This window comes from Rhagoletis pomonella, unplaced genomic scaffold, assembly GCF_013731165.1.
Source record: "Rhagoletis pomonella isolate Grant_MI unplaced genomic scaffold, Rhpom_1.0 Rhpom_scaffold_00003, whole genome shotgun sequence".
Lineage (NCBI taxonomy): Eukaryota > Metazoa > Arthropoda > Insecta > Diptera > Tephritidae > Rhagoletis > Rhagoletis pomonella.
In genome coordinates this window covers 37324969-37351516 of record NW_023458557.1, presented here as the reverse complement: position 1 = coordinate 37351516, position 26548 = coordinate 37324969, and the positions used below count along the sequence as shown (strand labels likewise).

Genomic DNA, 26548 nt, shown 5'->3' with positions numbered 1-26548 from the left:
AAAAAATATCTGGAAATGCACTCGATTCTTAGTTTTGTACTTATTTTGTACTCCCTTTTCCAGCTATTAATATTTTATCATATACAGGGTATAAAATAATAACTGTTGCACAGTTTTTTTTGAAAAGTAAAAGCGACCTTTATAGATTTTGCGAAAAAAGTAGTTTACTGTTAATTATCCACAGATTTTACTTGAATTTTATTAATAAGTTTTTCAATTTTAATCTTCATTTGGGTTTACCAGCGGTAAACACTTTGAGAGAAAAGCGCAAGCGGCACGCAAGTCTTCGTCGGTTACTTTATTGCATATCTTCTGTAATCTTCTTGGCTCCTTTATACTCGGCCTTTTCTCCAACATAAGGCCTCATTCTCAGGAATCGAAAGGACTCGGAACTGGTGACTAGGAGGCCATTCATTCGACCAACCCCCCCTATAGTTATTTATTTTTAACATTTATTGTTGCTTTGAAAAAGATTTCTATGATATCTTTGTTGTTTGTACCTAATTACCTAATTAATGGTAATTTGTAAGAATAAATTGCACAAAAAATTAAAACAAAAATTGTACTCCTTGTTTATGTTTTGTACTGCTTTTTTCTATCGAAAATAGAAATGTACTCCTTTCTCCATTTCAGAATCTGGCAACCCTAGTCGTACTACTCATTCCATACTATTGAAGTGGATATCAGCAGAAGGGTCTTAAAAAAAGCTATCTAACGCTGTCTTTTGCGTTTGTAAAATATAATATAATCGCCTGAAAACTAAAAATCGGGGTGCTGAAAATAGAGATTTCCGGCATTTTCTCAAAAACTGGTCAGTCGATTTTATTCTAAGCTTCCACAAGTCTAGCCCAAAACCTTAGCTTTCGTCTGGTATATAACTTTTATCTTGGAAAACTCTTGTTGTGGAGATATTAGGATTAAAATTGAAAAATGTCGCTCCAAAAAGGGTCAAATGGTTAAAGATTAACCTATTCGTCTAATTTGGTTACTTTAAGATATAAAAATAACATACCCAGTTCCCCGAAAAAAGTGGTCATTCCCCGATTGCCACTTAAATCTAAATTCCCTGCAAATCGTTAATTTCCCGCGAGTTGACAAGTTGAAGGATGCAGCTGTGCTAATTACTTAGTACATGTCTTGGAAACCACAATTTGTTTGTATTTTAGAGTTTTTTTCCAGTCACTGCCGAAATTGTAATATTTTTCACCATTTTAATTGTAGTTATGTACACAGTATTTAACTATGCTACATGGGTTTATCATCCGCACTTAACCTACCTGAGAAGCCGCATACAATATTATCTACAGTTGTACATACCCTGCAGGGAAATCGCGAACTAGTGAATCAAATTTCTTGTTCCGTACTAGATCTTTATCGCCAAAAACGAACCAGTCTGATAGTAACTAGATCCTCACCAGTCCAAAATCGGTGAAATGTGGTACCTTAAAAAAAAAATATTTTATTTCACCTTTTTCATTGGAACTCTATATGTAAGGTGACGATTTTAGAACTGGTTCGGAACTATAGAAAAAGGGATGCAGCGGGGGGGCTTGTTTACTTCACATAGACATGTGTTTGGCGGCTTTTTCGTTCAAATACGCTTCCATTTTGCACTTCCCAGATGCTTTTTCATAGCATGGTAATACAAAACAAAAATTTGTAATATCATCTTAGACTGTGTTTATACACGGAAACTTTTGTCGACGCGATTTTTCACATTCCCAATTGTTGTTGTCAGCTGTGAACCGCTAACTCAATTTACACAGACGAACGAGAGCACAAAGCGTGTTGCCCGAGTACGAGCAACTCGGTGTCCCTCTCCTCTCCTCGTCACGCTCTCTCCTAGAAACGTCGAGTTGCGGCAACAAATATCGCCGTGTGTAAATGAGCACTTAACATCTTGGGATTACCTGGAATCTAGCCAATAACAGCAAGCACCTCTGCAAACTCAGCTACAGCCAAAGGTACCCCTGTGGGGAAAATCTCTAGTTTTGAACTGGTGCGCTTCTAGTACATTTAGAACCACTACTAGTTCGCGATAAATCTCTTTTGCATGCAAACAACTGGCGAATTTAACACAGCGATGTCATAGGAATTGGAAATTGTGCCCCGCTGCATTACCTTTTCTATAGGTCAGAACCAGTCCTAAATTCGACGTATGGGATCTAGTTCGCTTTGCACCCCATTTTCTATAGTTCAGAACCAGTTGTAAATGAAAAAAGTAACAAGATGTTTTCTTTTTGGGTTACCATGATAGCAATTTTTAATTATTTGCAAAGAAATGTATTTTCAATCTGAAATCAAATTTATTTGAATGAATGTCAATTAAATTGTGCATTTGAAAACACGTTTACATACCTTTGGCTGTAGCTGAATTTGCAGAGGTGCTGACTGTTATTGGTTATATACCAGAAGGTCCCAAAATGTTAAGATGTTAACACAAATTTTAGTTTTGTATTACCAAACTATGAAAAAGCATCTGCGACGTGCAGACTGTAAGCTTATTTGAACGAAAAACCCGCCAAGCAGAAATCTATTTAAAGTAAACAAGCCCCCCGCTGCATCCCTTTTTCAGTAGTTTCGAGCTAGTTCAAAATTCGCCAGATGAGGTCTAGTTCGTTCTGCATACCTTTTTCTATGGTTTTGAACCAGTTCTAAATTCGTCATTTTAGATATAGATTTCCAAAATTGTTTTTTAAAAGTAGCCAATCTAGTTACTAGCGCACTGGTTCGTTTTTGGCGATAAAGATCTAGTACGGAACTACAAATTTGGTTCACCAGTTCGGGGTTTCCCTACAGGGATGTAAACGTACGTTTCTTGTAATCATTCAAACAAATTTAATTTCAGATTAAAAACACATTTCTCTCAAAATAACTTAAAATTGCACAATCGGAAAACCCGAAAACATTGACAAATCATGATACTTTTTTCTTTCGTCAGTCGATTTTAGAACTGGTTCGGAACTATAGAATTTAGGACTAGTTCGGAACTATCGATAAAGGGATGCAGCGGGGGGCAATTGACACTTCCTAGGACATCGCCATGTTAAAATCGCCAGTTGTTTGCATGAAAAAGAGATTTATCGCGAACCAGTACTGGGTCTAAATGTACTAGAAGCGCACCAGTTCAGAACTAGAGATTTTCCCCACATGGTAAATATGTATGTATGAATGCATTTAGTTCACCCAATGTGCCGCTACTACTTACATAAAATTGTGGCGAATACTGCGGCAACATTTAGCGAACAACGAGAAATAGGCAGAGTGTTCCAGGAATGACGTAGAATGTTCCACAAAGAGAAACGTCAAGTTGGATGAACACTGCGAACAGCGAGAGAAAGAGAATGAGCGATGAACTTCAGAACGTTCGAGAGTTGCCATGCGTACGAGCGCAGGTATATAAGAGCCACGACACAGCGAAGTTGGACAGTTACAAGTCAGCAAGCTACAAGTAAAGTGAGCAGAGATGTGAGTGGCGAATAAGCAAGCTATAAGTTTAATTGTGTTAACAAGTTTAGCAAAGCGTTGTTATTGCTTTAACAAGTATTGTAAAGTGTTTTTACTGTATTAGCAAGTATTGTAAATTGTTTGTTGTACAATAAGGTTAATTGTACTACAATTTGGTCATCGTTAGCATTTATTTAACAATCCAGCGATACGAGCCGTAGGATATTTGGGAAATCCCTCAAGGTTTGAAGGATAATCGTAACAAAATGTATAAATTGCCACTGTGCAAAACTACTTGAGAAAAAATCATTAGGGCTATTCGCGATCCGGTGCAAATGGCCTAGCATCATTGCATTGCAAATTTGTATTGCAAATTATTTGCAATACACAAACAAAATACACGCATTTGCATTTGTCATGGCTTGGCAGATTTGCAATACCGAAAATCCATAGCATAAATATGCTATGCATTGCATTCATAAACAAAACCAAAGCTGATGCACAAAAAGTGTTTTGCAAAAGCTTTACCATGACAGTTTAATAAAGGTCGCTCACAATCCATGGCATATTTCTGCAATTGCATAAATTTGTCAGCTCTTATGCACCGAATCGCGAATAGCCCTATTAGTTAAATAGCACGAGTGCAACACCGTACACGTGATAGAAGTAAAACTTCTTAAAGAAGCACAGGTGTGCGCCGCACACCCGCTAGAAATGTTAACAACAATTAAACTACGAGGCAATCAGAGGAATACAGTTGCTTATTGTATCCAAAGTTGGTACCAAGTTGATACGTTTTTATCATTTCTCATAACTTTTTTTTTTAAATTTTTTCGAATACAAATGATATGATCATTCTTTTTCGCTTTATTCCGTATTCGGAAAATTATATGTTTCAATGGACACATCGATTGGAATACATAATTTAGATTTATATAACATTTTTAGCAATTTATTTGAGAAACAAAAACATTTCGATTATTGCTTGTATTTTGGTCGATTTTAAATTTGCTACCCCAAAATAATTGATATCAAATAAAACACCTCTTTGAGGTAAAATTTTCGAGTGACGAAAGCTGAACTAGAAACACAAAATTTATGATATTAACTTCGTGACGAGAACTATACGCATTTTTTAACTAACGTACGGAAAATATTTTTTTATTTATTCGGAACAGAAAAAATGCTTATAATCAGGGCTAGGATTCTGTTGACTTGTCAACATTTTTTTTGTGCTTCGGAGACGTTTCCTGTATATTTATAATCTTCGTTCATTTAGTCCAGATTTCAAACCCGAAAAGTTTTTAGGTCAACATTTCGCTTTTTTCCCCAATTTTTTTTATTACTAGGTAATTTTTCATAGATTGGAGACATTTTTTGGATAATTTTTACCATTTTTAGGCCATTAAATAAATTTTCTGAAGTTCTCTTTGCAACACTGAATTAATTTTTTTAATTCAAAATTCTGGCATCTTTATAAACTTTTTGTAGCTTCACTTGTTATCTCTTTCTATCCAATTGACAACCGGCACATACCTAGATTTTTATTTTGGTGTGTTGTGTCGTTATCTTTTGCCACATAAATTTACCGTTTTCAGAATACATTTGAAGTTCTGAGAATAAAATGCCAAAACAAAAGCCATCGAAAAGCAGTCACTTAAATAAATTGGTTAAGGAATTTGGCTCCGAATTATTTTCGACTGATGGCGCAATATTAAAGTTTGTGAAGTTAAAGTTTTGGCGGACAAGAGATATACAGTGCAGCAACACATAGGCCGCGAAAAGCACAAGCGCGGTTTGGAGCTTTTGGATAAAAGAAAATCCAAGCGCAAAGCGCTTTTAAATTTGACAGTACTGCAATAAAGTATTTTCTTTCCTTACTAAGAATCCGAGCTTAAAACCAAAAGCACTTTGCGCATTTTTAAAGAAATTAGTTTAAAAATTTCACTTTGACTTTAATTAAACACAAAAACACATACTTCTGGTTAAGTTTGATTCTGTTTCATTTCGAACTTAAACTGTTTATTATTTTGAGGTTGCTCAATGAATAAAAAGCGGATTTAGTTCTAACAAGGACTTTAAAAACGGTATAGATTCATTAAACCCTCTGATTACTTGCTCGCACTTGTTCCAGTTGTCACCAACCGGAGATCTTTCTTTGCTGAAGCAATGGAGTTAGTAGAACTTGAAGCGAATTATAAATACTAGAGTGCCAGTTACTGTCGAAATTCGACAGTTTTTCTAGTTTTAGAAGCCTTGGAGAAGTTTTCTAACTTAACACGTAGCGATACTTACTTATACAGTACAAATTAGCTAACCGGAAAATCTTCTGCTAAAACGTAACTAATTTTTTTTTTATCTGAGAGGGTCTTTGGAGGATTTCGGCTGGACTTGGAATTGACCCGATACATTCAAGTTTATCGATAAATTTCCATGATTTGATAAATATCGATAGTTCGATGAATTTCAAGAACACTAAAATTCGATAACTCAACAAAATTCGTTAACTCGACCAATTTCGATAACTGTGAAATTCGATGGCTCGATAAATTTCGATAACTCAAAAATGTAAAAACTTTGGATACCTTTATAAATTTTTACTTTTGACATCTCCACATTTTTCGAAAACTATCTAAACATTTTGATAACTCGTTACACTCAGTTAAGACGATTAAATGCGATAAGCAGTGATAAATCGATAAGCTTATATAACCTTGAAATTTTGATAAATCGATATATTTTGAAAATTCCATAAACTTCGCTTTGTTGAACCAACCAATTTCAGTAGATCAATAATTATCGATAACTCTGTAAGTTGAAAGAACTCCATGCATTTCGACACCTGGATATATTTCGTTAAGTCTATAAATAATGATAATTCAATAAATATCGATAACTTGATACATTTCTTTAACTTGACAAATTTCGTTAATCCCACACGTCTGTATAGCTCGATAACTATCCGTAAATTTGGACAACTAAGTTTCTGTGTCTATAAATTTCGACAACTCAGTAAACATTGATCAGTTTGAATAATTCGATACGTTGCGATAAGCATGGATAAATTTCGATAATTATAAACTTCGATGATTCGATAAATTTCAATAACCTTTATGGCTGATTTTATTTCGATTCCTATCGGAAAATTTCAACTCTTTGAACCTAATTCTTATGTAATTCTCATTGTCTCCATTTTCGCCTTTATCTCAATTTTCGTCTTTATCTTCCCTTTTGCCTTTTTTTGTCTTCATCGTTATCACTTCTTTCTTCATCTTCATATTTATCTTTATTTCAAAGTTTAATTTCAAATACGAAGTAAAACAAAATGCGAAACAGCTTAAATTGAACAGGTTGCAAAAACAACCATACACAAATATGGAAATTTTTAAACGACGATTTTCAACCCATTTCGAAACTATAAAAACTCTCTTCATCTACAGAAAATTACCTTTCCAACGGTTCTGGTTAACTTTACGGTAACTTTACCTTGGTCTTCATCTTTGTTTTTATCTTTCACATCTTTGCTTATATCCTTTTCTTTTTTCTATTCACGTAGATGAGATGAGGTGCGATGACGTGATAAGATGTTATGTGTTGTCATAAGCTCTGATGTCATATCATGTGGTGCCACGTCATGTAATGCCATGTCATGTCATACGATGTCATATCATGTGATGTCAAGTCATGTGATGTCATGCCATATAATGTGATATCATATCATATAATGTCATGTCAGGTGATATCGTGTGATGTGATATCATATTATGTGATGTAATATCATGTGATGTCTCTTCATATCATGTGATAAAATGTGATGTGATGTCATGTAATGTGATCACATTCTATGTTCCGATTATTATATCGATAACCCTGTTGATAATTGTGTCGATAAAAATACCGATAACAATATCCATAAACATATAGAAAGTTACAACGATTGCAAAATCGATGAATTCATCGACAAATATAACAATTATCAGTATCGATTATTGTACATATCGATAACGATATAAATGACTAAATCGATAACAAAATCAATTATTTAACCGATTATTATACCGATAACAATATCCATTATTGTATCGATAACAATATAGATTATTATATTCATTATTATATCGATTACAATAGCGGTTATTTAATTAATAACAGTATCGATAACAATATCGATAGGAATATCGATTATTATATCGATAAAAATAAAGAGTTTTGTATCGATAACAATATCGATCTTCATCCTCATTCTTTTCTTCATATTTATCTTTATTTTTGCATATTCCTCTTCAACTTTACCTTAAAGTGTTTAAATTTACTTGGATCTTCGTTTTTGCCTGTACCTCTAGGCATCTTTGTTTTTGTTTTTATTCTCAAACCACTAAACTGCTGAGAACTACTTCCATGTGCATTATTCCCCTTGAATTTGACAATTTACTCCCAACCAACCAACTGCCGCTAAAGAAGTTTCACTTCATAAATTCAAGAAATGTTCTTACCCTTTCAGTTACCCTAATTCTTATGTATCTGTCATTGTCTCCATTTTCGTCTTATCATCACTTTTGCCTTCTTTTTATTTGACTTGAGCGTTATCATTTATTTCTCCATCTTCATATTTATCTTTATTTCAAAGCTTAATTTCTGTAGTGAAACAACATGCGAAACGTGTCAATTTGAACATGTTGCAGCAACATCTATGCACAATTCGAAAATGTTTAAACGACGGTTTTGGCCGTAATTTTCAACCAATTGTGAAACCATAAAAACTCTGCTCATCTACGGAAAAATGCCTTTCCAACGGTGTTCTTGGTTCGGTAGAATCGCCAAACGAACGGAGACAAAATTTATGTTAGCGTATTAATATATAGATTAGTTTAACGGGGCTTGGATGGGATTTATGTAGATTCTGACTATGAGGAATAAGTGTCACAGTTTTCATTATATCATGCTTATCATAACTATAAGGCACCCACAGTTTTGACTATTTTTCACTATTATTTAATTTTAATTATTATTTTTTTTAATAAAAATATAGTTCATTTCTTAACAAAAATCGAATAAAGCTAAGTTTCAAACTTCGTAAAAATATCGATGTTTTTGATTAGATATTTAAACAAGTAACTTTTAGCAAAAAAAAACCCGACTTCAATTCTCATATAAAAAAAAATATATATATATATCTCATGATCCACTGATCGGATCTTAACCAGATTAGTATGGGACCACCTCTGAAACACTACCTTTCCGGTTATGCGGTAACAAACATAAAAAAAAATAAAATAAAAAAATATTCCGACGAACTGATAACCTCCTCCTTATTTGGAAGTCGGTTAAACAAATTTTGAGTGCAAGTTTGAAGTAGCTAGGACATACCGTTGATTTTTGGCAAGTTTTTTGGTGAAGGTGTCGCTCATTTTCTCCATATAAAAAATAGTCGAACATACTTCATATGGATATACTTAAGTCCTAGCTATTTCAAACTAGCACTTTAATGTACTACAATTAAATGGGCTACAAAATTTCATACTCAAAATCCTTTTAATAGTGCGTATCATAACTATAAGAGACCCACATATTGAAAAGTTTTGGCTATTTATTTTATTAACCATTTCAAAAAAAAGAGGAGGTTATCCGTTTGTCGGAATATATTTTTATTTAATTTTTTTTTATGTATGTTACCGCATAACTGGGAAGGTAGTGTTTCAGGGGACCACGTTAACCGATTTCGATAATTCTATTTTCATCGGAAATGTGGTACCTGATCGGATCTAAACAAAGCGCTTGGTCTGTAGATGTGCAACAAGGTTTTACTTTTTCGAAAAGAGTTGCCACCTGATAAAAAATTGCATTCAAATAATTTAATAATCAATGCCATCAGATCCACACCGTTCGTTCGATTTTAAAAGGTGAGGTGTCAAATCAAAGGACTCTGACTTTAGGTGGGCATTAAGGCTTAACTTTTTCGAAAAGAGTTGCCACCTTTCAAAAAATTAAGTTGAAAATAATACGCGAAGGCATTTTTCATTCCGCTTAAAAGATCTGCACCGTTCGTTCGATTTTCAAAAATGGGGTACCAAATTAAAACTCTTGGACTGCAGATATGCAATAAGGTTTTACTTTTTTGAAAAGAGTGGCCACCTTTTAAAAAATTTAATTCAAATTATCTAAAAAAATCAATTACAAAATGGGTATCAGTGGAAAGGGTTTTGAAAATATTTGTTTCTCAACTTAACTTTAGGAGGGTTTGCCACCTGCATAAAAAATTAAATTCAATTTGAATTAAGAAAATTAATTAGGAGAAATATGTTTCAACATATGGGCGCATAACGAAAGGGGTTTCAGAAGGTGGCCGTTGGAAAATATTTTGAAGAGGGTTACCACCTTCTAGCAATGTCGAATTTAATTAACTTATCCAGAAGTTATACGAAATGTCAAAATAATGATGTGAATCGAAAGAATATTAAGAAGACTTTGGTTTGAACACACAAAATATTATTGAGGTGTTGGAAGAGGGTTGCCACCTGTTAAAATATTAAATTCAAATTATTAAATACGTTAAATAAATTATTAAAATATGGGTATCAATCAAAGGGGGGTTGAGAAATCTTTATTTCTGAACTATATTTAGCGGAGTTGCCACATGTTTAATTAATATAATTTAATTCATCAGTTGATAAAAATATGTATCGCAATGCTAGACGAAGAGTATTTAAGAATATCTTAGCGCGAAACTACTTTTCAAAGAGGCTGCCACCTGCTTAAAAAGTCGAATTTAACTATATCTATATATATAATACGCGAAAGGACTTTTTGTCCAGGTCATCAGATCTGAACCATTTGTTTGATTTTCAAAAATGAGGAATCAAATTAAAGGGCTCGATATGTAGATGTGTAGTAGGCTTTTACTTTTCCGGAAAGAATGGCCACCTTTTGAAAAATCAAGTTGAGATTATGTGTGAATCGACACCATCATATCCCCATCCTTCGCTCGATTTTCAAAAATGAGGTGTCAAATTAAAAGACTTGGTTGCAGATGTCCAATGAGGTTTTACTTTTTGAAAATAGTTGCCATAGGTATCAGTCAAAATCGTTATTAAAAGCTTTGCTTCTTAACTTAACTGTGAGAGTGTTGCCCCTGTTTAAAAAATCTAATTAAATTTTAAACAGGAAAATTACATAGGTAATTTACAAAATGTTCCCCCACAGGGATCCAGACTAAAGGAGTTTAAAAGCCGAATTTAGTTATATGCAGTATTAAAATATGGGTGTTAAACACAAGAGCGCTAAGAAATCTTCAGTTTAAACATCAAAATTTCGTTTGATGGTTTGAAGAGAGTTACCAGCTGTTGAAAATTTTTAATTTAAATGAATTATTAAGTGAAATAAATTACTAAAAGAGGTGATTTAATCGTTCATGGGTTTGAGAAGGATTTGTATCTGAACTGTTTAGGAGAGTTGCCAGGTGATAAAAAAATTTAATTCAATTGAATTCTTTAGGTAATTGAATTATTTATCAAAGTATCAAACGAAAGAGCTTTAAAAGATTTCAGTTTGAAAGTGCTGCGCAGAAGGTTGCCACCAGTTTGAAAAGCCTTATTTATTTTGCTTTCACACAATGTTAATGAAGACACGATTTCACGCCCTTAGACTTTTTTGTGCCATGCCGTGAAGGACCGATAAAATGCGAACAATCTATTCAGGCCTTTAATGCGTATATCGGGCATTTCTTACGATAGAGCCAGAAACCATCAACAAGGTCTTGAAGAACTCGGTTAACAGGATGCGCTACTGCGAAGACAGTCACATGATGAAATCGGGTTCCATAACTAATGGGGGGTTTATATGTCATCAGATCAGCACCGTCATTCTAAATGTGCATTAAGGTTTTATTTTTTGAGGCTACAACCTTTTTTAGCGGTGCACGGTGGTTTGAATTTTGAGGAAATGGAAAACCGACGTCATTTGAGACCTCTCTTCGTTCAAAAAGGGATGGACGAATTTACTTGAAACATTTGCAATATTTATAAAGGTTTGTGAATGGTGTTGCCATCTGTTTAAAATATTAAACTCAATTTTGGCGTCTTAACGCCATGCGGGTCTACTAGTTATGTTTAACATTGAAACGTAAATTTTCGTATCTAGTATGCTATTCCTATCTTTTACTATCTAACTGATCTCTATATAAATGACTTCATCTGTTTCAAGCTCTTTCGTAGTGATTACAACAAATACACACTTCGTTACTGTTATTACATTTTATAGCTTTTAACTTAGCTTTAAGTACTACGAATTCATAGATAAAGCTCCCCTCAAATCGAAAGCACTCATTCTTCCTGATTATATTGTAACCTAAACTTACCTATTTTTAATAAAATTAGCTGGAGAAATACTCTATAAAAAATTGGCCGCTAATGGGTTAAAATATGGTCATCAATGCGTTAAGTCAAAGTCGTAAATGGGTTAAATTATTCATAATTTGCACAATAATAAAATCAAATTAACTTAACATAAGATATTACAAAAAACTGGGTCACCAATGGGTTAATGCATGATCAGTAATGGGTTAAGACGCCAAAAATTTACTCTAAAAAAGTAGTTCAAGCGAGTCTAATGGAAAGAAAATGATCCCAGAATTTTGACCACCCGCTTATATGGGGCGGCCCCAGTGTGCGATGTTGGTAAACATAACCATCCTGTTTTACTCTGAGTGTTCTTCTGCCCCGCTTTTGCAAGAATTAGGTATAAAGACAATTGGCCGCGAAGTGTTGAGAGACGAACATCTGAGCTGTTTGACACCCAACAATCTGCTTAGGTTTATTCGTAAATCGTGCAGATTTAACAAACATCAAAAGGGACATGAAAACTGTATAATGGATGGCACGTAGTCTGAGTGCTGTTTTAAAACTTCCATCTTCCTCCTCACTACAACTCAATTCAGAAGCAAGCAATTTTGACTTCCTCTTTTGTGAGTTAAAAAAGAAAAAGCGCTGTGTTACAAAATTTATTACTACCACGCCACTCAAAATATTACTTCTCATAAAAGAGCGTTCTGTCTCTTTTGCTTATATAACTTTCATAACTCAGCAATTTTCATCGTTGATAAACTCATTAAAGCAGCAGTGAGTGATACATATTTTTCGCATCACTTTAAAACCCGGAGCGATAAAAATAAAAGTGATGCCATACAAAAACACAAATACAGTATATTTTGCTTTGCTGCCTTTATGCTTAAGTGCGCATTTAAGATACCTACCCCAAAATGTGCATCAGCGGCATTATTTTTAACATTTATAAGGAAACTGGTCCGATAGATGCATTCAACAGCCTTAAAAGTTGTGCAACTATTATCAATTATCAAATAAAGTATTGCTTTGACCTGCACCGGCTCTAACTTACACTAATTTTACAAACTTTAATTTAACTTGCTTATCTCAGAACAACGAAAACGGCTATCATTTTATGTAGTTATATAGATATTTAGATACCATTCTACCTTCCTCATTGAAGTAGTAAAGAAAATTCGCTTAAGTGCTTTTTTCGGTTAGGCGCACAGGTTTTTCGTGCAAAGAAGGATGGGCCGCTAAGCAAACTATAATGCAAACTATTTTACAAATACGCCACATGCAAAATCATGGATGAGCTGAACATGTGAGGAGTTTATGGTGAAGATGATGTAAATAACGCTAGCGATCGGAGTGGTCTTAAAACATGTGACTTCTCGGAGTGAGAGCTCTGTTATTTAAAACTTGCAAGTGTGCTATCACAATATTTTAATAAATATAACACAAGAACATATACCATTTTTATTTTCGCCACTCCCAATTTAGGTTATGAGCTCAGCCGCGATGCAAATTTCCATCGTAACATCTAATCTTCACATTTATTGACGAACTTTGGGAAAATGTTTGAAATACAGCACCAGGGGGTCCACCAAAACTAGAAAAAAAGTTTGGAAACCTCTGCCTTAGGCTCAAAAGTGAGATTATCCCAATTAGGGATAAAAAATTGACTTCTGTCACTGTACAAGGAGTGACATAATTCCAAAATTTAAAATTGGAGTTATGCCACCTGCAGTTATGTTTTGGTGCCTCAGCAATCGAATAGGCTCGGAGCTGGTGACTAGGAGGCCATTCATTCGACCAACCCTATACAGTTTTTTTTTTCTTTTTTATACAAAGTCTAAGAAAAAATGCACCTGAAAAAGACATGTAATTGTCTCCCAAAGTATCTCCCGAAGCTGGCAAACGCAAATAAGAATTTAAATTTTAAAACTAATTAATAAAACTAAAGTTAAATATTTACAAAGTTAACAACAAAATACTTTTTTTTCGCAAAATCTATAAAGGACCTGTGCGACAGTTATTATTTTACGCCGTGTACTTTGCTATTCATATTGTGACGAACACTATTAAGGCCGGTTGCTCAAAGCCTGGTTGACACTAATCTCCGGTTAAACATCGTTATCGTCGTTACCGACACCATGTTACATGCATGGAGTCGAAAACGTCGATAACGATGTTAACCGAAGATTAGTGTCATGTCAACCAGGCTTTGAGCAACCGGCTCTTAGTACGCAAAGTCGTAGACAGGTAGATGCAGAGCGATCGGGTATAAAAATCAGAAAAATATTAAATTAGTTATAAGGCTTAAATTAAAAATTGGCAGAGTCTGGAATTCTTTTGTGAAATTTAGTTATTTATTTTTAACATTTATTGTTGCTTGTAAAAAGATATCTAAGATATCTTTGTTTTTTTTTGTACCTAATTAATGAAAACGATCTCAAATATGTGATTATACATATGTATATTTTCTTTTTGGTAACTTGTATCAATAAATTGCACAAAAAATTTAAAAAAAAAAATGTACTCCTTTTTTATGTTTGTGCTGCTTTTTTTCAATCGAATAGAAATGTACTCCTTTCTACATTTTAGAATCTGGTAACCCTACTCTAGGGGCACTTCTGCATCAAAAAGAAAATGTTTGAAAACTCAAATTACAGCATCTTGTCGGAAATAATAACTAAATTGGAAGGAAAAAATCATTCGCTGAACAAGTGCATCTTGTGGAGACTGCTGTTACTACCATTATGGTTTAACTTGGGCAAAAAATCAAGGAAAAATCAGTTATAGAGTGGTGTTGTTCGGAAATTCGTTTATTTAGCTGAACTCAAATTTCTAAACAACGCCACTATGTGACTGCCAAAATGTACAAATCTGTACAAATGTACAAATCGTGTGATCCCTGCTTAATAGCTATAATCCCAGTAACCTAGCGTGCTTCATAGCAATCCAAATCACCAGTGTTGACGTAGAAAGAACGTTCTGCTTATACAAAACGTTTTTGCGGCCCAATAGGGAAAGCTTTAACTTTAAAGATTTTAAAGAACTATTTACCTTATTTGCCAATAAAGCCCTAAACAAAGCAAATTAAAAAAATAAAAATTATGCAAAATAAGTATGTATTTTTAATTTATTGCTAATGAATTTTTTACTTTCATTTTAAGTGCTTAATTTTTTAATACATATTTTACAATTTTAGATATGTTGTACGTTAATATTACCAAGAGTTTCAAACTGGAAAATGAAAAACGCGTGTGCTTCTGCTGATAGTCGCTCGTTTTTTTATTTAGCAAGAAGGAAGGAATTATAACAAATGTCATTTACAATGGTATAGTTGTAAAGGTTGGCAGCAGTGCGTTTAACCCATATGTGCACTGGCAGATATGAAGCCAACATACCGCCACCTTTGAACTACCTGGATAAGTTCAACAAGAAAGAAATTACAATAAAGATTATTAATTTTAAAAAGGGCAATTTTTATCTTAAATGGATATGTATTCGTAAGTAAGGCTCTACAAATTCTCCTCGGAGAACAAATCTCCTTTGGTAGGAAGCAGGCAAAGTTTCACGGTGGGCCGTACGAATTCTCCATCTGGCGTTCGCAGCGTGACCACTCTTACCAGACCATCGTCTCCAGGATGGCATTTTACCACTCTTGCAAGCGTCCACTTTGTCGGCGGGGTAGGCTTGTCAAAGACGGCAACAACATCTCCTTCCTCGATATTGCGGGACGGTCGGAACCACTTGGCGCGGCGTTGCAAGCCTACGAGATATTCATCTCTCCATCGGCGCCAGAAATCCTGTCTCATTGCGGAAATTAATTGCCATCGCTGATGAAGGTTTCCATTGAACCCTTGATCCTCAGGTTCTGGGAGACACTTCAGGGGTTCGCCCACTATAAAGTGCCCCGGTGTGAGTACCTCCAAGTCGCTAACATTTGTTGAGTTGTCGCACAAAGGCCGAGAGTTCACGCAAGCTTCAATTTCAGTCAATAACGTATTGAACTCCTCGTATGACAGGAGAGTATCGCCTAATGTACGTTTCAGATGGTACTTAACACGTTTGATGCCAATCTCCCAGTAGCCACCCATGTGGGGTGCGGCTGGGGGGTTAAAACGCCAATCAATGTTCAGATCGCTAAAAAATGACCGAAATCTGTCATCAGTCATGCACTGTTGTAAACTGTTGCGCAGATGCTTTTCGGCGCCCACAAAATTTGTGCCGTTGTCCGAGAACATGACCTTACAAAAGCCTCTGCGGTTTATAAACCGTTTAAAAGCGTTGAGAAAAGCGGGCGTCGACAGGTCTCCCACGAACTCTAGATGCATGGCCCCAGTGCACATGCAGATGAAAGAACATATATACCCTTTGATGGATTTCGCTCCTCTTCCATGTGTAAATTTGTACACATAAGGGCCAGCGAAATCTACTGCACTGCGGGTAAAACAACGAGCGTATGTAGCCCTAGCTTCGGGTAAATTCCCCATTGATTGTTGAGCTGTATTACGGTTTAATAAGGTACATTTGACACATTTATGGTATATGTTTCGAATTAAACTGCGTGCACCAACAACCCAATAGCGCCGCTGCAGGACAACCTGCATAATCCGAGGACCAGCATGTAGAGTAAATTTGTGAATATCTGCCACTATTAGCTTTGCCAGTGGAGAGCTCTTGGCCAATATTACAGGATGTTTTACGACAGACGACACATTGGAGTGCTTCAGACTGCCTCCAACACGAAGGATACCGCTTTTATCAACAAACGGCTGTAACTGCAAAAGACTGCTACGTCGTGGAAGTGGCTTTTTGGCGCTACAAAGATAAATTTCATTGGAAAAGTAGAACTTTTGAGTGTACCTTATGAGTTTTAGCTCTGCGACTTGGATTTCTTTGCTGGTTAAGGGTCCTGTTTGCTTGCGAGGCATTGTTTGCGCGCAACTGCGCACGTTGTCGATGAAGCGCATCACATAGGCCGTAACTCTTTTCAGCTTCGAGAATGAGGAGCATTTTTCGAGAAGGGTCCATTGCTGCGATGGTTCAGCTACATTTACGGCAGCAGTTTTCTTACGCAACTCAAGCTGAGTGATGTGATCTTGTCGCTTGACCTCATGTCGTACGTAGCTAGATGACGACAACCACGATGGACCGTGCCACCACAACTTATGTGACAGCAAACTCGATGGCGACATACCCCTGGAGGCACAGTAGGCAGGATTGCTTTCGGATCTGACATGCGCCCAGCATTCGGAGGGTAGTATTTCCTGCACTTCCGCCACGCGATTCGCCACGAATGTAGACCATCGGCTAGGGTGACTTTGTAGCCAAGCCAATGTCACAGTTGAATCTGTCCACCCGAACATGCGACTTTCTGGCGAGCACACACAAGCGGTGATCTGCTTAATGAGTTTTGCTCCCAGGTGAGCAGCGCACAGCTCCAGTCGGGGTAAAGTTGTAGTTTTCAGCGGAGCAACCTTCGACCTGGATGCAACTAGATTGACCACGATCTTGCCGTCTAAGTACTTAGTACGTGCATAGGCCACGGCCGCATACGCCTTCTCCGAAGCATCTGCAAATACATGAAATTCGGTGTGCGCATTTGGGCTCATACCCAGCCAACGGTTTAATTTAAGGTTAGACAACAATCGAAGCTCGTCACGATGAAGGTACCAATCTTTCGCTATTTGATCGGAAACCGGTTCGTCCCAATCGACATCAGTGCGCCAAATCTGCTGAAACCAAATTCTCGCCTTTATAGTGCAAGGCGCGATTAGACCGAGCGGATCGAAAGTAGTGCTGGCATCCGACAGGAAACCTCTTTTGGTCAGTATAGTAGGAGGTGTCTTAAGACTTACCGCATACGTCAAGTAATCGTGAGACGTGTTCCACGTTAACCCCAGCGTTTTCACTTCCCCGTTTTCAGCTAACAAATGATTTATCGGCGTTGTGGATGTTGGAATCTTATCCAAAAGCTGCTTGCAATTACTGGCCCATTTCCTCAGCTCAAATCCGCCTTCTAAGAGTAAATGAGATACTTCACTTTGACGCAACACAAGCTCGTCCGCGGTATGAGCTCCTGTAAGGAGGTCGTCCATATAGAAATCCCGTAGAATGATTTCCGCAGAGGACTGAAATTCTGCCCTGTTATGCTGCAACGCCTTCACAGCCAAGTGACTTGCAGCAGCTGTACCATAAGTGAGACGAAGTATGCGATAGTCTTTCAGTTCTTCGGTTGGCGCATCTCTCCATACGATTCTTTGGAAATCCACATGCTTCTCGTGAACATATACTTGGCGGTACATTTTCGCTATATCGGCGGTCATGGCATAACGATGCATACGGAAACGCAATAGAATGGGAAATAATTCTTGTTGTAATGGTGGGCCAACCATTAATGCATCATTTAACGAAAAACCTGAGGAGGATTTCATCGATGCGTTGAACACAACTCTTAATTTTGTTGTTTCACTTGTCTCTTTTAATACCGCGTGATGAGGCATGTAATAACAGGATGAGGGTCTATCACGGACGCACTCCATGTGACCCAACCGCAACAGCTCATGCATGAACTCCACATAGTGCCGACGTAGGTGTTCGTTTGCAGCTAATCGCTTCTCAAGCCTGTAAAAACTGCGTAATGCGACAGAACGGGTCTCGCCTATAGGCACAGAAGGTTTTAGAGGTAGCTGCACAATGAAACGCCCGTCTGCCGCACGTTGGTGTGTTGAGTCGAAGAGATCTTCACAGAACTTTTCTTCGTTCGTGAGATGTTGCCGATGCGGGACCTGGTCAAGCTCCCAAACTTTGCTTAAAATCTTAACAAGATCTACATCGCAATGTAGGCTCGGGACCTCCGCGTGTGTAGTAGTTGTTGGATTTCTGGTTCGTCCAAAGAGAACCCATCCGAGTGCTGTCCGCTGAGCCAGGGGTGTACCAGGAGGGCCTTTGCGTAGATCAGTAGTCAGAAAATGCTCCATTTCGTCCATACCGATGAGTATGTCGATGGGAGCTGGTGTGGCAAAGTGCGGATCTGCCAGTGTAAGTCCTTTGATGTGCTGCCAATCTGCGACGCTCACGCAGGTCGTAGGTAGATCGCTAGTTATCTTTGGCAAAAATAAAGGCGTTGATGACGTAAGACGGCTGTAATTGCGATGACGCGATAGTAAGGAGTACCTCACCCCTTGGCCTACCGCTTGGCGTAGAGCCTATGCCTGTGATCAAGATAGCTGATGATCTTCTTGGAAGACGTAGTTGTTGTACGCAACGCTCTGTGACAAATGAAGCGTGCGACCCACTGTCGAAAAGTATGCGCATAGCGTGCCAGCGGCCGACGTAGTCACGTACATTGGCTACTGCGGTAGCCAGTAATATGGCGTTGTCTGCTTCGGCGTAGTGTGATGTCATATTGCCACCCTGCGACCATACTGTTGCTTGTTGAACATCTCTGTTGGGGGCCTGGTCTTTAGCAGGTGACAAGAATGCGGATGTGCCGCACGGTGGAAACTCTGTTATCGGTAACGGTGCAGCTGGTGCACTATTACAATTGATGTCTGCTCCATTAGACTCCCGCTTCCCTGCAGGAGTAGTGAGCTCAGCTGCCCTTTGTGACGAAGCCAGCGCTGACGTCGGCAGCGCAGCAAGGACGCTGTCGTGGCTTCGGTATAGCGCATTGACAGGACCAAGAGAACTAGTTGCTAGATGAGTATGCTTTTCGCTAGACACCCGGTTGGGTGCAGGTGCAGCGCATGATGCTGTATCAGCTGCCGCTGCTGATGTTTCGCAAGGGCTATTCGTGTTGTTGTAGCTTTCATGGAGTAGCGTGTGGTGCCGGCGACCACACCTCAAACAATTGGACGTGCTCTTGCAATTTGATGCTTTGTGATCCTGACGAAGACAGTTGAATCATGCTTCCCTTTGTTTGATGATTTGTGCTCGAGCAGGCGGGCTTAGCTCCTTGAAGCTGCTGCAGGCGTAGATTCTGTGCTGAGAAGAGCAGTACGTGCATGAATCGGCTCTTGAAGATTGCGTGTGGCGAGGCGAATTTCGATTGGATGAACTTGCCGCATGCAACACGGCTGCATTACTGCCCCTTTTGCTGGTTGGTCCGCCACTACCAGGTGCTAGTACCTCTAGCGATCGGCACCGGCTCTCGAGGAATGTTTGCAAGTCGTTGAATGTAGGCAGCTTATCATTCGTGAATGACAACTCCCACTGTTTCCGGGTTTCATGTGGAAGTTTAGATAACAGATAATATACTACCCAATCATCCCACGCCTCTACTGGCCGTTCAAGCGCCTGCAAAGCCCGTATGTTTTGCAACATTGAATTGAGAACGTGTTTAAGTGTTTGTGCTGTTTCGTTCGTAACTGGCTTTATGTTGAATATTGCGCGAAAGTGACTATCAACGATGATTCGCATCACCTTATACTTTGAGCAAATCAGATCCCAAGCCACATGGTAATTTGCCTCCGAAATTGTTAGGTTAGAGACGACCTGCAGCGCCTCGCCTTGAAGGCAGCTGCGAAGATAGTGCAACTTCTGGTAGCCTGAGAGCGTCGTATTATCGTGCACCAATGCCTTAAACGAATCGTGGAATAGAATCCACCCAGTTGAGTCACCACAAAATTTGGAAAGCTCGATTCTGGGTAGGCGCACTGCCGTAGTCGACGTCTCGATAGCCTGTGTTACTGCCGTGGGTGTACTGGCGATAGGCAACGATGTTTGACTAAGCACTTGCTTGAAGTTACAAAGCGCCTCCACGTACCAGGCTTCTGCCTGCACACGCGCTTGCTCTTCAGCATCAATCGTTTCGACTCCACATGAAACCTCTACCGCATCCTGTGCCTCCGTGAACTTTGCCCATTGCTCTTCTAGAAGCTTCACGTAGCCTTCAATTTTTGAGCTACTGAATCCGTTGGCTTCGTTGATGGAAACAGCCAAGTATCTCTTGATGGTCTTCAACGCTGCATCGCGCAGTTTGACCGTCATGATCACGTGTCCAACGTAACCTCAAATTTGCAGGTTACGATGTAGGTGCTGCAATCGTTGCAACGATTTTTGGGCTTTTTACGTCGTGCAGTCGCGAGACTTTAAGATTAGTTAAATTATAAAAGTGGATTGTTTAAAGATATGCTTCAGTCCCGACTGCGGAATCCGGTTCGTTGGACCAAAATAATGTACGTTAATATTACCAAGAGTTTCAAACTGGAAAATGAAAAACGCGTGTGCTTCTGCTGATAGTCGCTCGTTTTTTTATTTAGCAAGAAGGAAGGAATTAGAACAAATGTCATTTACAATGGTATAGTTGTAAAGGTTGGCAGCAGTGCGTTTAACCCATATGTGCACTGGCAGATATGAAGCCAACATATGTTTTTAATTAATTTTAAGTTTTTCGTGGCACTAAAGATTGCAATATATCCTTGTGTTAATTATAAACTTGTAATACAATATGAAAAGTAAATAACAAAAATTAAAAAAGCAAAAAAAATGCGAGAAATCCTTTCGCATAGTTTGTTTGTTTTTAGTGCATATTTTGGAGTTTTAAGTGCATATTTTTGATTTTTTAGTGCATACAAATCCGGGCCCTACTTATGACATTTGAAAAACTAGTTTTGATGTGCTTTTTTATAAAAATCAAATAATTTTTCTTTATTGTATCGCGATCAAATAGGGGCGTGAAGGAAATGAAAATTCTATGAAAAACTTGCGTTTTTCTTAATTAAAAGACCAATACTAAGCTTTTCTCCGGACGATTTTCAAACTTTTTTCTTTGTTAGAGAGTAAAACTCGTATCATTCAAACAGAGAAGAAAATTTTTAATTCGATCAAAAAACAACAAAGTTATAACTTCTGGAAATTGTAATTTGAAGAATACCAAAGTTGTATTATATTTGTTAGAAAAGAAGTAATAAGCGAAGTGATGGAGAAAAACTATAAGTACAGTCGTGTCCTATGGGCTATAACAAAACATAATTTCTATATGAGAACCAGTGTTGCCGCGACAACAAAAGATAGATCAAATGTATCACTATTTTTTTTTTTAAAGTATCAAAGTATCAAGTTACAAAAAACTTACAACTTGACTTGGTTTCATACCTTTACTTTTTATTATTGTCAATAACCAAAAAATCATGTAATGCACATTCATACTTATACGTATGTAAATGAAGAAAAATATCTTAGATATAGTGAGAAAACTTGAATACAACTATATCGTCGCTCGAATAAAGAACCAGTGTAAATGCCACATACACTATTATTCGATAATTGCACTATTGGATAGACAATCCTTTAATCCATTAGAAAAATCTTTAGTTTGCTTAAATATCTCTTTGGCTCACTAATATATTCCCGAAAAACGAAATTGTATTTGTATGGTTTGTAATGGTTTATAAAAACATCCAGTTCGTTTTTCTCAAAACTATACTTTTCATGTTACACTATTTCATTATTCTAGCGACGATATATAGGCTGACTTCTAAAACGTATCAATACAATGTTTGGAAACTGTTATACTGCAGTATTCAAACTGTTTGTATATGCAGATTTGTGACACATTGCAACCATATACATTGCATATTTTAAATATTCAATATAGCAGTGCACAATTTTTCTGAATTTTTCATTTCTAAAACACCAATGCTAACCAATAACAAACGAAGCATCAACTTTGTTTCTGATGCGCTGATTGCTCTAGCGATGCGTTTCGATAACTTTTCGCATGCGTTTTGGAACAGTATACATTCTCAATATTTTGTAGTTCGACGTTATGGAACCTTATACTTTGTACGTATGCAAAGCAATTGACTTTTTGGAGGTCAGCCATACTTAAAACTATTAACTGTCGATCATTTACGTTGATTATAAAATTGTGTGATACTTCCACGTTAAACTATGTATTTGGAAATATTGTCAAAAAGATGAACCAATGATACAAAAAAGAAGGTAGTTTCAATAAACAACTTTTTGATTAAAAAGCAGATTTTTGACAATTGCTCAATTGTGAAAAATTCGAAGCGGCGTTACCCAATTGTAAGTTTTTTGATGTGGGAGATTTTATATAATAAATTTGGGATTATAAATAAAATAGTTGTGTTAATATTTACCTTTTAAAAATAATTAATATCTTATCTTAAAAACGTTTAAATTTTACATTAAATTCAATAACAACTTGCCAAATCATTATTTTAATATTAATACAATTTCAGTGAACATATTTTAAATTTTTTTTAGTGTCCTCATGATTATTTCACAATGTAGTTTTCTATATCGGATACGATGATTCTGATATAATTCAGACACTGAAATCATACATTTCGATGTGTTATTTAATACATATTGTCTTTGTCCATTTAACAACAAATGGAATTCACCTTGGGACTCATGGGTGGTGAAATTTTTCCAGCAACACATATTGTTTTCACAAGAAATTTTGACACACCCAAAAGTGAAGTATAAAATAAATAGATAAACACCAATTTTCAATCAAACTGTTTTGTGTAGTTCAGGGGCGTCTTTTGGTAAATGTTCTGGAGGCTGTTTAAATATATCCTATCTTATTATATATTTCTTAGCTTTACTACATTCTGAGAAGTTGAGAGAATGAAGTCTAATGTTCTCTTTTGGTCAACTACGACGTTTGATTTCATTTTTTGCAATCATTAGTTCATTTCCCTTGAGGAGCCGCAATGCCCATACCGGCTATACCGATTTTTTTTTTTAATTTCGGACACAAATTTTCCAAGAATGTTTATAGGCTAAAACAAAACCGATATCTAAAGGGGGTGTGGAACCTCCCATACAAATCGAATTTTTCATAGTACATATCTCTGGAAGTATTTATGGTAGAGTCCTCGAACTTGGTATGGATATACGTATGTATATGAAGTCAATCTCAAGCTCATGGAAAAATATGGGTTTATTGGAAAATGCAGCGTGCCACCGTAGAACTTGAAATAGAGGTAAATGAAATCAATCCCAAACCTATGAAAAATGGGGGTATATGAAAACGATCTCGTAGCCATTGTAAAGAGCTAGCGGTATAAGCCATATAAACTAAAATTATGGTGTCGCATAGATACCTCTGGAAGCATTTACCTAGAATACTGAGATGAGGTATTTTTCCAATGGAAATATGTACAGAAAAACGGGTACGATACCTTCCGGAAAATTACATGATCACAGGGTGTATCCCTGGAACCATTTTAAGCTAAACCTTGAGAGATTACATTCTTGCCAAGACCAACAGGCATAAGCTGAAATTGCGTCGCCAGTTTTACGATCGGCTTGTGTAAGGTTAACCACTTACCTCCCCTTGTTTTCGCCGCTACTGAATTCTATAAACTGTCAGCTTTCACACAATTTAAAATGTACACGTGTATTTAAAAATGTCACGAAAATTGTGTTGCTAGCTTCATGTTGCAAGATTTTTCACAGCGTGAACAGAATACTACTTTGCCGAGGAAATGTTGTGGAATTTCAGAGAAACAAATTTTACGTGCAATTTAACAGCTTTTTCACGTGAAATAGGAATAAAATACTATGCTTAAGAACAAAGATTTTTAAATCGAGAAAAAATTAATAAGAAAATTTGAAGGATTTTAGATATTGGGTATGGTAGCACGAAATGTCACAATCTGCTTAATTGTCAGGTTGTTAATATGGCGACGAAAAAGTGACAATGGAACTACCTTGTTTTTTGTATCATGGATGAACCTACCTTCAGTATCGACTTTATTTTGACCATGAATACGCCCCGTTTTATTTTCAACAGTTTGTAATGAAAGTCCTTTTCTCTTTTGTATTGGATCAATTTTACAAGTGGAGCTGCAGAGCTACATATCGAGGGCTTATATTCAATACCCTCTATCTGCAAAAACTCAATTTTTCAGGAGAGCAAAAAAACTGTTTTGGCAGCTGTTTTTAAAAGTGTTAATAATTTTAAGTACACACGCATGTCTTAAATATTCACGCAATATACTAAAACTAGTTTTTTACTTTTAATTCATTTAATTTTAGTTTAAAGATCAGATAGAGGTTATTGCAATTCGAATTATAACTATTTATATAGAAAAATTTGCTGATAGAGGGTTTTGCAGAATAATGAAAATGTCAGTTCTTTAGACGTAAATACTATGTTAAACTAAGATTTTAATGCAGAAATCATAGGTGTGAAAATTCGTTCCCTTCTATTCCGATGTGCCCAGGTAACCACATAATTTTAAATGTGTTTTTGTGTCAAGAGTATTTCACGTGATTTCGAAATTATATGAGAATCATTAGCACTGTTAAAAGAGGCTTCGCTGGCTGGTTTACTGTCCGTTCAGATGAGGAAATTTCCTTCGTTTATAGAGGCGAAACGTACAGCTGATTCGGCTGTAAATGCCGAGCAGTACGGGGGAAAAGCACTGAAGACAATTGTAACACCCAGCCCTTTTTTACCACCATATCTGGAACCGTCTGTGAAAATAAGCTCCCAGGTAATTTATGAGTATCAAACTGGGCAAATGCCCTTGCGGTAGAGTTTTTACTTTAGTAAGCATCGGATGATGTCGAAATCTTTGATGTAGCTTAATATACGAAATAAAGGTGATTGCTTGCTACATCGGTTTTTTTGTTGAAAGCAGGATTCGACGTGAGAGATAGCTTTTATTGGCGAGGTGGGAAATGCACGGATGCTTTTTCTCCTCTGCTACATAGTAAGGTGTTTCTAGCAATTTAAGATGTTTTTTTGCGCAGTGTCCATAAATTACGAGCCCAAAGTCAACTTTTACATAATGACAGTTCTGCTTAAAAGTAGGTTTATTGTAAAAAATCATTCCAAATATTTTCAATGTATCAGTATAGGGGAGGGGTTTTAGACAAGGAGAGCGTTGGATGTATGTATTTATTTGTATTTTCTGCATATGTGAAAAAATTACCTTTTCAGCTTAAATCTGAGCTTCTGAAGATTTGATCGTTTAGTATGTTAGAAGTCAAGTCCTTAGTCTTAGAAAAAATTAAAATATCATTAGCGTATTTAGTTTGGCAATAGGAATAATAATAGCAGTTTCCCACTTTTGATGATATAACCCTTGAAATAAAATGTAGTTATGGAGTTTAATGACTCTATGTTTGATGGGTTACGGATGATTTTTTAGAACGGGGTACGGGATTTTGTCTGCACCAGGGCTTTTGCCTGTCATCGAAGAGATGGTTGGTCAAACTCTTAAATAGATATGAGTAAGAGAGAATTGTGGGAATCTTCGGACCAAGTGGAGGCAAATAAACATATACACATCGCTCATTTACTTTAGTAGTGTCATAATCCAAAAAATACAAATTTTGAGTTGAGTATGCAGAAATTATCGCTACGTCTTTTTCTATTTCGTGTAAAAATATCATAGCTGTATCGATTAAGCCCTGTATGCAGCTCTCAAGAAAACGGTCCAGAAAAAATTGCCATTATTTCGCGTGTGTGTCCAAGGAATTTTGACATTTTTTGATACTTCACAGCCTGTTGCCTCACTCTTTCCTCAAGAAATAATGGAACGGGCATATATTTCTGTTGCAAAACTGGGTTGCCTTATGCTCTTTCTTCACAAAAAACTTTAGAAAACCGTAGTAGAAAGCGTAGTAAATTTCTTAAGAACTGCGTACTGCCTTAAGGAAATTTGACTCAAGAAAATTTCTTAGCCATTTCTTGTACGTCATTTTATATGGAGTTTTTGCTTTTCTTGAGAGCTGCATACAGGCCTTTACCAGAATCTCACTAGAATAAAATATGTATT

At 36.7% G+C, this 26548-nt stretch overlaps 1 protein-coding gene across 1 annotated transcript; it reads right to left on the bottom strand.

The window, feature by feature from the left end:
- Nucleotides 1-15138: 15138 nt before the first annotated feature.
- On the bottom strand, nucleotides 15139-20768 carry LOC118736208. The gene is made up of 6 exons (XM_036466296.1): nucleotides 20040-20768; nucleotides 19842-19991; nucleotides 18954-19664; nucleotides 16641-18883; nucleotides 15701-16034; nucleotides 15139-15195 (listed from the first exon to the last, which is right to left on the bottom strand). Exons 1-6 carry the CDS (start codon nucleotides 20766-20768, stop codon nucleotides 15139-15141), a joined length of 4224 nt encoding a protein of 1407 aa, XP_036322189.1.
- Between the last annotated feature and the right edge of the window lie 5780 nt (nucleotides 20769-26548).

Bases quoted from the DNA above. Each gene is read 5' to 3' on its own strand.
- LOC118736208 (XM_036466296.1), bottom strand. From the start codon at position 20,768: ATGACGGTCAAACTGCGCGATGCAGCGTTGAAGACCATCAAGAGATAC. The intron at 18,884-18,953 runs GTACTCCTTACT...TTTTTGCCAAAG, and splicing joins GCGGTAGGCCAAGGGGTGAG to ATAACTAGCGATCTACCTAC. The intron at 15,196-15,700 runs GTACTCACACCG...GAACTTATCCAG, and splicing joins CAAATGTTAGCGACTTGGAG to GTAGTTCAAAGGTGGCGGTA.